At 43.7% G+C, this 12,100-nt stretch overlaps 1 protein-coding gene across 21 annotated transcripts in view; it reads left to right on the plus strand.

Moving 5' to 3' along the window:
- Nucleotides 1–12,100, plus strand: part of nrxn2b (neurexin 2b) — a 618,578-nt gene that overhangs the window by 98,746 nt on the left and 507,732 nt on the right. For 13 of the 21 annotated variants that reach the window (XM_036547806.1, XM_036547808.1, XM_036547817.1 and 10 more), the window contains exon 3: nt 10,074–10,094. In XM_036547806.1, coding sequence (XP_036403699.1) covers nt 10,074–10,094 — 21 coding nt within the window. The remainder of the gene's footprint in view (nt 1–10,073; nt 10,095–12,100) is intronic. The other 8 variants (XM_036547807.1, XM_036547827.1, XM_036547825.1 and 5 more) reach the window with 1 other exon arrangement.

The following is a 12,100-nucleotide window of genomic DNA, read 5'->3' on the forward strand; positions in this document are numbered from 1 at the left end:
TTGCAATGAATATTCATCACAGAGTGACAAACACATTCTGTTAGTAAATTGCAAGGCTTGTTTCCAAAGCAGTTAGAATCATAGCACGGCAGCTCAGTGCAAGTGTAAAAAAAAAAAAAAGCCTTTCTTCATTGAAAACAATCCAGATTCGTTTTTTATGTTCTTCTGTAGTCTCAGTCATGATATGTGTTTGTACAGAAGGTACACAGTAGCATAGTACTTGACAATGGTGGTCTGAGAACTTTATAATGTATAATTCCTGAAAACGGGTAGAATGAGGTGGTCTCTCATCATAACCTCAGGACATCACATATGAGGTAAACAGTGGATATAATTAGAAAGGAAAGTTTGAGGATAAACTGTGAGTTGGCTTGAAAAAAACCTAGCATGGTAGTAGCTTGTAGTTACCAGAACTGCCAACTTTGGTCAGATGGCTGGAGGAAGATTTTTCGTTTCAGACTGTGTTTTGAGAGGGCTTGTATGTGTGGCCACTGTACCAGTCCTATTGTGATATCAGCTACATGTGACAGAATGTTCAGATTATGAACGTTCTGTTCCTGTTAGTTAATGGGAAATTTTAAAATTCAAAACCAAAATGTAAAATCTTAATAGCTCAAAAATATTTCACTTGTGGACACAAAAAGCACAAGCAACAGAATCCCATACGAGCTGAAGGTATTGGTCTGGTTTTGTGACTATAACTGAAAAACTGTAGGAGTATGCACAGAAAATCGGATGGAATAATAAGAGGAGGAACGGTAAGCTTTCTTTTTCAAGCCAACTTAATAACTCATGCCTGATGTGATCTCGGCAGTCCGTGTCCCTAGCGTGCCCGCGTGGGTGGCAGTATAGCACAGTGGTTAAGCAACTATTCCCAGGTGGGACACTTTTGTTGTACCCTTCAGCAGGGTACGTTCTGAGCTGCATCGGAAAATATCCAGCTTTATAAATACGAATGGGTAATATGCAAGTCACCCATGGTAAGGACATCAGCTCAGGAAAAATCTTCCCTGATATAACAATGCTTTACATTTCCAAGCTAAACCAAGAGACAAGAGGCTTTGCAAATGCAATTTAAAGGACAGTCATTCAAAAATGTATTTTGCCTTTCGAGCCAATACAAAAATAATATATTGAGAATATATTTTAGAGTATATATTTTTTAGCTGACTGAGTATGTTGTAATAATTTAATAATAATATGTAAATATTGACATTTTTGGTGTATTCCAATATAGTGTTAGTTTGTATTCATATTTTAAATATATTTGCAATACATTGTTTGTCTGAACAAGATATTTCTCAATATAGGTGCATAGCAACCATTATGGTGCTTGTCTCTTGCTAATCTAACATTGATGAATGGAAGAAAATAGCCTTTTCAATCAATGATGATTGTGTTCAGGGCCTCTTTGAGTGCATTTCCTTTGTCAGAAAGCACGTTTCTAAAGGTGGTGTTAAAAAAGGACACATTAGCTTTTCTGATTAATGATGATAATAACAGTAATAGTCTCAATAATGATTCTTTATTTATGCAGCCTTTTTTCTGTACCCTCAAAGCTAATCACAGTGTAGCCCCTCATCTACATGAGAAACAGGGCAAAAAAAGAAAGAGTGAGCAGAATACGATTCAGCACAAGCAAGTCGATATGAATACAAAATAAGAAAATAAAAGCAATAAATATCATAAATATATTATAATACATTCCAAATATTTATAAAAGTATAAGGTACTAAGTTAGTGAAGAGAAGGGATGGGTAAAAGCCCATTTCAAGTGTTGTTCTCAGAGAAGTTGACGGCATACGGCAGTGCTGCAGAGAGCTTTGTAGAACATTCCACAAGCTGGTGGGCAGCAGTTTGCCGAAAGTGCAGAGTTTGGTTTTGGAGGGGGGATGTCTCAGCAGTCTTGCATCTGCAGATCTGAGAGATTGAACTCTTGGCACAGGGGTGGAGGAACTGTATCAGTCAACTCCCCTGTGGATGAGGAGAAGCACTTGTGTGGACCACCCTGCGTTCGATGGGCAGGCAGCGTCATTCAAAAAGGGGCTCTGGTATGGTGCTGACAGGCGTCTGTGTGAGTTATAATCTCCACAGCTTGTCTGGAGCTTGGACAGGGTCGCTGATCAACAGGCATTACAGTAATCCGAATGAGAGGCCACAAAAGCAAGAAGAAGCTTAGCAACATTAAAAGTCAAGATTGGCCTAAGCCTAGCAATTATGCAAAGGTGGGGAAAAAAATACAGTCCAGTATTACACTGACTTTCTAGGTCTATCATTATTGGGGCTGGCCTTCGTTTAAGAACCCCCTTTTAAATTAAGTTAAAATCATTACCGTGGACATGTTTGTTTCAGAGCCAATCAGAATGATTCATGTCTTGTCACAGCTGAGCCTAGGGAAGTTCTGTGTTATCCACTATCTGCCAAACAGTCCGGGCTGGGTGACGGTTTGTGCTGATGTATCAGGGTTAGTTCATGGATAGATATATGAGTGATCTGTGTTGAAGTGATAACGATAGCAGTAAAATGCTCCACTAAAACATGAAAAAAAACATGAAAAAAATCTGTCATGATCAAAGTCAGACAACATACGTTAGTGTACCGGCGCCAGCGGAACGCTAGACACTTAACGCAAGCCATAAATTCACACCTGGTGCATGATGGGAAAAAAACATACACGCGGGCAGCTCCGGCTCTGGCAGCTTGCTGAGGAGTCAGTGTAAACACACCTGAGCCTGTTCTCCCATCCTCCAGGGACTCAAAACAAAGTCCTAATATTGACTGTGATTTCCCTCTTCTGGGGATACTCACCTCCAGCTGCAGATGGCTGTGATATCAGGAGGCATGCTGTTTTTAAAGCTCTGCCTCATCCTCCCTGGAGGCTCCGCAGGGCTTGCGTTCCCCTGCTGCCGACTGGTCATCTACAGCCCCGCCCCCTTCTCCCCCTCCAAACCCTGCGAAACAATAAATTGCCGTGTTCCCTTCCGCGTCCCTTGTCTCTTTTCCCCGTCAGCTCTAATTAAGCAAATAATTGTCTCCTGCCTAATTATCGCTCATCTAATTCGGTTTTGCCATTTCCTTTCCTGATAAATAGTTGCCACAATTTTCCGCTCAAAAAAAAAACTAAAAGCCTTCTAATTTTTGAGTTCAATGTGCTTGAACTGTTCATACATAAATGCAATGTTCCTTTAGCTATGTGCCATCTTCAGGTTGTGTTTAAAGACTCGCAGATAGATTTGGTATGATAGTTGCTGCATTGCTATCCTAGGTTTTCATTAGCCTTGCTCCTGTCTCCATGTCACTGTAACCATACTGTTGAATGTCCTACCTGGTGTCCAGGTGCAAACTTCAGGTGTCATGGTCATTTCCTGCCAGCATTGAGAACCCAGACCTCCAGGTTACTCTGCTTCAATGGCCTTCCTTGGTTACATGAGCTGAAATTAGTAGCTTGTATGAGTCTTGCGTAAAGCCAGTAGGATAGCAGGTAGCAGAGTGGTTGCCGCGAGTGACTTCACGCCCTGAGACTCGGCTAGCTAGCTAAGCGTTGTTGCTGATGGAGCTAGGGGCAAACTGCCTTCAGCTCAACTGGTAACAATGTTAGCCGTTAGAATTAAGCTTTGCTATAAGAACAGGGGTTCAGAGCTCACTCTCAAAGGTGCAGACCTCTTTGTCGTTCTTTAAATATGCACTACTGAGTTCTTTTCCCCGATTCCACGCTAACACTCCTCTCCTCATGAAATTGCATTATCCCTTTCTTTAGTCGATGCCTTCGTCCAGGGCGATTTGCTTCAGTTGTATTTCTCAGATTATCCAGTCATAATGATATGTTGCGATCCAGGTTAGGCAAGGTTCTCACAACCTAAAACACCGATGATCCTACCTGTGAATCAAACTTACAGTCCTCTTGCTCCGAGCCATGTTCTAAGCCATCACCTAACTGTCAAGGGTGGACATTGTAGCGAGCCGCATTGATGCTTTCCTAATATTCGGTTTTATCTACTGCCTTAGATTCAGTAACGGGGGCTTAGTCATGTGGAGAGGGCTGAGAGGTGAGGGTTTGAAAAGCACATAGATCAATGTCCAATGTTGGCTGGATGCACCAGGTGAACTTTGGCAGCAGGTGTGGTTATGCAGCAAGCAAAAGCACTGTGCAGTTTCAGAGTCCTGGATGCAGATGTGAGATTTTTCGAGGCCAGGGTTCTGGTGCACCCTCGGGGAGCTGGGGGGGGGGGGGGGGGGGGGAGGGCACTGGCGAGCACTGCGCATGAAGTGGGGCTCCTGTTGTCCCTTCCAGTACTGGCTTGATGAGATTCAGGGATCAATACTGCAGCATCGATACAGAGCGGCCTTCTCTCTCACACACATTCGCTCAGATGGAGCAGAACAGCAGGAGCTGGGGAAGAGAATGATGCCAAGGCACTGATATCAGTGGCACGGCAGCTTAGCAGTGAGCTGCATTTTTAAGTGTGTGTGTGTGTGTGTGTGTGTGTGTGTGTGTGTGTGTGTGTGTGTGTGTGTGTGTGTGTGTGTGTGTGTGTGTTTTCCCGCGTGTGGTGTGTGTGTGTGTGTGTGTTTTCCCGCGTGCCGTGTGTGTGTGTGTATGTGTGTGTGTGTGTGTGTGTGTGTATGTTTGTGTGGGTGTGTGTGTGTGTGTGTGTGTGTGCGCTTGTGTGTGTGTGTGTGTGTGTGTGTGTCTCTCTATGAATGTGTGCGTGCGTGTACACGTACGTGTGCTTGCATCTTTGGCTCCCTGTCTCTTACAGAGGCTTTGACAAATAGCCTTAGGCCCATTCTCTATCTATTTTGATGCCTTGTCCTGATGTAGATTTAAATATCCTTTTGCGAAATCCCTGAAAATGCAAATGGTGCAGTGACTCACGGGGAGCTTCTGTGGAATGAAATGGTTTGGTCATTTAAGGCAAAATGAGATCTGAGCAGCTCGCAACCTGACTGCATGGATAAGCAGACACATCTTATCATAATTTCAGTGCAGCTCATAGTGCTCACTGTCCTTTGGATTCAGCAAAACACTAAGCTGCAGGGAACTGGCATCGTTCTTGCCACAAATGTGCATTTTTAAATACGGGCCCCGTGCTTTCCCTGTGATATGGCGAGAAGGAGACTGCTTTTGTGTGTCATTCAAGCCGCTGTGGGATTTTGTTAGCCTTCATATCACCGTTAGGACTGGCAGTGGATGTCACCAGCCCTCAGGGCTATCCTCTGAATAATAGTCAGTAGTTTATATTTCATCTTTCATTTACCGCGTGTGTCAGATTGGAGCTTAGAATCGGTACGAAATGAACCCCGTTCAGTTCAAAATGAACCCCGGAGACCGAGGACGCACTCACTAAGTCAGGTTTATCAAGCAGGTTTATAAACCTTTTTATGTCCGACCAAGAACTTTCCCTTGGAGTGCATTTTCCTTATGTTACAGCCCTGGGTGCCATTTAAGGTACATTATAGTCATGACCACTTATGAAGCTGTGCAGAAACAAATGGCTGACCCATAATGAACCTCCCTGAATCGGATGTAATTGCTTTGGCCTTTTGCCTTTAGCGTCGTCAAATATAAATGGCTTTTCCATAACATTCCATCACATTTTTCATGGGTTACTTTGTGACCATGAAAATGCGAGACTTTAGATTAAGTGAGCAGTAGATAAGTACTGTGTAAACACACTGTAATTTCTTAAAGTGCTGTTGCTATAAGCGAGTCCTGCGTAATTGCTATGTTGCTCACATTTACGAAATGACGTTCAGTCTTGGGTATTGAGGTTAGGGGCTGTGTCCGGGTAAATATTCGGAATGACATCTTGTCTTTTTAGCTGAGTCTTATTAATGTGAGCATTAGTATGGGCAAACATAATTGTATAAGGCACAGGTCTGCCTTTTCCAGCCATTTGCCTCAGTTATCAGTTAGGTTTGTGGGCAAAAGACAAAGAGCTAAGTGCTGTTGCTGTTTTATGTGGTTGGTTAGGACTGTGCACTTTGACAGAAGAAAATAGACATACCCAAGGGAGAACACACAATCAGTGGCAAAATATCATTGGGCAGCAATGTGGTGGATTGGTAAGGAGCAGGGCTTGTAACAGAAAGGTTGCCAGTTTGATTCCCTGATGGAACACTGCTGTTGTACCCTTGGTACAAGTTACTAAATTTTCTCAGTAAGTATGATGGATGGATAACATAAAAATAAGGATGCAGTCATAACCTACGTAAGTCATTATGGATAAGCATGCCAAGCAACTAAATGTCGGATGTAATATTCTTTGCTTTAGTTGATTCATTGGTTCTAAAGTTGTATGGACAGCTGTTATGGGCTACAAGCGGTGTTTTACTGATGGGATTTGGCAACCAAGAATAGTTTGTACACAGGTGACAACACTCAAGGCCAAGAAAATAAATTTGTAAATGATTACAAATTAATTTATTTCATGAAGACTGCAAAGTCATATGAATTTTCTTCACTTTTGCATGGCTAAAAATCCCATGCGAGTTCATATGAATTATTATTCCCTCTTCCTTGATAAATCCTTTATTTAGCCAGGGTGGATTACAAGAGAGGAGACCCATTTGCCTGAGAATCCCATGGGGAGCCGGACAGAAGGAAATCAGTACTACTTTTGAATTCAATTCATTTCCACTTTCTGCCAGATTTAATTAGTTTGTAATTTTGCGTTTGTCTTACTTGCAGGGAAAGCGTGTTTGGAAGTAGAAGTAACTATTATCCGCAGACGTCTGTCGCGTTCAACCTTGAGCTTTTTCAAACAAAACAAAGGAAATCTCTGTGTGTATGGTTTGTTGTTCGTGGTGCGGACACCTGTGTTTTCCTCATGATACAGTGAGGAGATGCAGCAAGTCAGACCTGAGGAAAAAAAAAGTGTTGTCGTTGTCATTATTTGTTTCTGAACTGAAATCTGTACTCATCTGTAGTAAAAATGAGTGACTGGGTCTGGATATATTCCTCTTTGATGTAATAAAAAAGTGTGTCTGTAGTGGATGTAACTAAGTATATGTATGTATAGATGTACATACATACAGAGATACATACGTACATACTTCCATGTTTTGCCATGTATGTAAAATGTATTTTGTTGATACGCTATGCCTTGAAAAGGGAGTGTAGAGCTTTCAATGGAGTGCCTCTGCTCTGGAGAGCCATTGAGTCATTCGATGTGTTGATTGAAGCCTTCAAAGTGCTCACTCCATTTAATTAACTTAATCTTGGTTTAACGCCTTAAAATAGACACACACGCCCCAGAGGCCCTATAAAATGGCACGATTGTGGCTCTCCAGGGACAGAATTGGACCCCTACTGAAACCAACATTCACACGGAATCGCATCCACAGGAACCATATGTCCATATGTTCCACTTTTGTTGGTGGCGAAATTATCAGTATAATGAAACTGTGAAATACCCCATTGATTTTGATCTCCTGCGAGAAGAGAGACTGTCTGCAGCCCATATCACATCCGTTGGGTTTGCTTAACTGCGACATACATTTTGCTGGTTATATTGTGGTTTTTATGCTTTCAATTACATAGTCTTTTTCCTTTGCCCTGTTCTAAGTGGTAGAGCCAACAGTGTCTTGGATGAAAGGTGCGACTCCTTTTAAAGCATTTCCTGTGACTTCCTTTCAAAGCACCCAGATTTTTTTTTTGTTTCCTCTGCTTGGATCTGCCTTTGAGGGGGAGGAGGACTCAGAGGGCCTGTATTAATCACTTTAGAGGAACATTTCCACGCCTTTCGTTATGTTCCTCCAGACGAATCGCGCACAGAAAAAGAGCTGCGATTTTTTTTTTTTAAGCTCTGGTTGCTCTAAGAAAGCCAAGCCTCTGTGTGTGTGTGTTCTTCAGAAGCGGCTGATAGCTGGACGCAGGGCTATTGAAGAGGATGTAGGAATACATCCATGTGTGATGGTGACATCAGACACTGCATTTCTGAGCTTATTTCAATATCCACCACAGCCTATGTGTGTGTATGCTTCTGAGGGGTTTAGTGTTGTCATGTTATCATATTGTTGTGTTTGTGCTTTTCCCCCATGTTCAGTAAGACACCCCCCCTCCCCCAATACAGAGTTTTGAGTCAGTGTTGAACTGTATCATCCCTCTGTAGCAAAGGGTGAGAGCAGTCACCCCACCCGGCCTCGAACCCGGGTCTACGGGGTACCAACCATGCGACTTTGACCACTGCTCTCGCCCTTCGCTACACCCTCATTCATCTCATTGGCAAAAATAAATACATGAATTGCAATTTTTTTTTTTGGAATTGGTTTTAGAGCCAGGCGTTTCCATCACCACACACTCAGGCTGGCTTGCTACTTTCCCTCTTGTGGTACCACCCACTAACCCACCCACCGTCGAACCCTCCTGTGGGACTGCCCTGACTAGCACTGTGACTGGTCTCATCTCACTGAGGCAGATGGTCCCATCTGGAAGGTTCCTGACAGTTCGTCAGAGAATAGCACCTCTTTGCCTTTGTGTTAATTTCTAATACTGTGCATTTAGACACATGGTACAAACCTATGAGCACAGATGTGAAAGTACCCCCCCCCCCCATGTAAAGGTGTTATGTTCCTCTGCAAGATAAACGGACACCTCTGGGGTTCTTGATTCTTCCTCTTCTTTGTCTTCCTCTTCTACCATTCCTACCTCCTCTATCATGCAAATGTCATATAGAGGCAACAGGTATTTAACAGACTCCTAATCCCCTCTTCCGAAAAACTCAGAAAGAAGAACCCCGGTTTCTTAGATGTGTGAAGATGGTCCTTATTTCAGTCCCACCCTGAATTCAGTGGCATTTCCCCTTTAGGTTCTCATTGATCCATGGTCGCTCCTCCTCTAAAGAAACCACTCTTTTCTAAGTGTCACCAAATGGCCTGGTTGTTTGAGCTAATTTATGGCTTCCATAGTCCGAACTGATGTAAAAGCTACAGCAATGTAAGTGTCATGGTTCAGTGTTGTGGCTCTGTCTTTCCCTTCATGGAGCGGTGTTTGATTTCCCAGGTGGTGTTTAGCATGGAGTGTGCTTTTGGTGCACACCTGGACCACGTTTTTAGCGCCATGTGACACGTTGAACCCTGGGGGCGGCTTTGTCCCTACCGCTCAAAATTGGCATTTGGTGGTTAGCCAGTGAGAGAGCGAGCCAGCCTTCCTCCAACTTAAGCACTCCAGGGGGGTTTGGTTCCTTTTCAAGATGTTGGGCCGGAAAAACGCTCATGGCTAATGATGATTCAATTATCCCTAAGATTGATCATAATGTATAAAAATTGTGTTTATTCTGTCCATAGATTATGTCTTGGACACACTCCGGTAAGGATGTTTACCTCACCCTCTCTCCGGCATCTCTGGTAATGGAGGCGATTCATTGAGGATGTTAAATGGCTATTAAACTGAAATGGGAACGGGCTGTTGGCAGAGGCACAATCGCTGGCGTCTTGGCCAGTGGGCTTGTTGTGGTGGAGCTGGACGTACAGTCCTGTCAACAAATTAATGCTGTTGACTAACACGCCAGTAGTTTAAGTTGTCTGTGATACATTAAGACGTTTGTATCATAGTCTATAAGCACATGAACAATTCATCCATGCTTCAGTAAATTACGTAAACCTATTAACAGCAAAGACACATACTTTTCACACGTTTCACACAAATCAGTTATCTTATACTGTATAACCTGCTGCTTCTTGTTTTATTGTCTATTCAGTGCATAATTGTTGAAAATGGTCTCACCATAAATGTTTATTGGTGTAATTATTTGAGTGTTGCTTGTAAACCATAAAATGCAGTGCTACTGGTAGGTGTAAAAGTGCAAAAAATAGACCCAGAACTTCACTTCATCGCATATAGTGTGGATACCTCCTGTTTCAGAACTGCAGGTACTAGGTTGTACATCATGTTTCCTCCGTAAATTCTTTATAATGAAGAGGTCAAGTGCGTATTGCTGGACTGAATAAAGGGGGAATCTAGTGACATTATTGTTTGGTGTGATGACTCTGTTGCAGTGATTGTGACTTTGATTCCTGTGTTCTTTTCTTTTTTTCCCCTGCTTCTCCCCTGTTGATGACCTCACCTGTAGCAGAAGAGCATGTGGCAGAAGGTAAGAGCACCAGTTTTGTTTCCTCGGACGCACAGTGGCTTTTTTTTTTTTTTACGCTGTCGGGCAGTTGGTGGCGGGCGATGATGTCGTCCGCCGCGGTCACTGTGCGTTCCCTCCCGTTGGGAGGGGGCGTCGTCAGCTTGGACTGCGGTTTCGGTGACAAGACATGCGATGGGGTTGGATCAAACCAAAATTAACATCAAAGAGAAAGACCCCCCCCCCCACCCCCACTCCCTCCCACCCCCTTTCCAAGAAAATAATACAATTAGAACTAAGTGGGACACCTTTGTATCCTAGTCCCTGCACAAGCCACATTATTTTCTAAGTGTCCCAGTGTTTCTGTTTTTTATCGTGTCGGGTGCCTCTTTGTGATGCGCACCAGGCCAGATGATCCAGCGTGATCCCTCAGATCTTGAGGATGTTGGCCAAGGAGCAGGGCCACACAGTGAAAGCAGTCCGGCAGGCATGCTGGCATGTGTACAGGGGCTCGCTGTGGTGGGGGCTCCTTGTGCGAGTTCTGTCATCAGTCCTGCTTAGCATGATGGGAAAATGGAATGACATAAGCTTAGCATTGTGGGAAAATGGAATGACCTAAGCTTAGCATTGAGGGAAAATGGAATGACCTAAGCTTAGCATTGAGGGAAAATGGAATGACCTGAGCTTGGCATTGTGGGAAAACAGAATGACCTGAGCTTGGCATTGTGGGAAAAGACAACATCCTGGGCTGGCAATGATGTGGTACTGCTGTTGGCTTCTAGGTTAATCCCAGGAAACGTCAGATGTGTGGAGTTTTAAAACTTAAAGGCGATGTCGTCCTGTTGACTCCCCAAGAACCAGGAGCTGGCGATAATTTCCTTTTTTATATAGTGATGGATTTCCTCTTATGGACAGCTCGCTTAGGCAAAATGGAAAAGATCCAGCTGAGTACTGAATCAGAATTCCAATCATTCCATAATTTGCACTGCTGCAACTAACCTTGGTCAACACATCATAAAAGAAATACAGAGGATTCAGTACAGAGACCAGGACTAGTCTCAGATCTTAAACAGATGACTTATCAGACTTGAGACTTTAGAGGATTAATCTCTTTAGTCTCAGTAAAAAGGACTATATTTGGGGATTTGATTGAATTATTTAAAATGTTAAAATGAATGAGCTGCAGATGACTTCAAAATGTGTTTCAAGCCAAGTTCAGTCAGCAGAACTGGAGGGCTCAGATGGACAGGGCAGCAAGTTTCACAACAGCATCATTATAAAGCGCTCCTTCACACAGGTATTAATGCATGGAATAATTTATCAGCATTTATAGTGAAGTTAGTGGCACGGAGATCCTTTGGGACACGATGTGACACAGTGATGGATTGTAGGCAATTGACATGCTACGACAGGGTGAATTGCCTGCTTTTGGAATTGCACTTTATGTCCGTATGCGGTTATGTTCTAGGTCTGTAACAGCTGTGGCACAGCACTGGCTAAGGGATGAAAGGTTCCCAGCGGCAGATCAATGTGAATATTGATTAGAGAGCAGATTAGGTGGGGTGCGCGGGAACCAGCAGCGCAAGGAGGATATGGTACTGTCTTCCATGCCCACGGGCGCTTTTCTGGCGTTCGGCGGTGACGTGGGTGCGTCATGGGTCACATGTTGAAAGATGGATGGAAACACCTGCAGAGCAGGGAGCGAGGTCCCGAATTCCCTGCAAGGGGTGCAACGTGTTCCATCTGGGCACACCCCTGCAGTCTGATTATGCATCTTGATCTGTTTTATACAGCTGCCCAGGGGTACTCTAAACTCCCCAGAGACTGATGCCCCCAATATCAGTGACTCCGCCAGCAGGACTGCACCATCTCCGTGGGCTAGTGTCTAAATGAAATAAAGCAAGTATTGAATGCATAATGTAACTGCAGAATCGTTGCTGAAGTTGAGGCAGCCAGGTTTACAGAGAGAGAGCCACCGAGGTGGAACCTCACCAAGTGGAGACACCATGACATGGCGCTTAGAGACCATG

Source organism: Megalops cyprinoides, chromosome 16 (assembly GCF_013368585.1).
Source record: "Megalops cyprinoides isolate fMegCyp1 chromosome 16, fMegCyp1.pri, whole genome shotgun sequence".
Classification (NCBI taxonomy): domain Eukaryota; kingdom Metazoa; phylum Chordata; class Actinopteri; order Elopiformes; family Megalopidae; genus Megalops; species Megalops cyprinoides.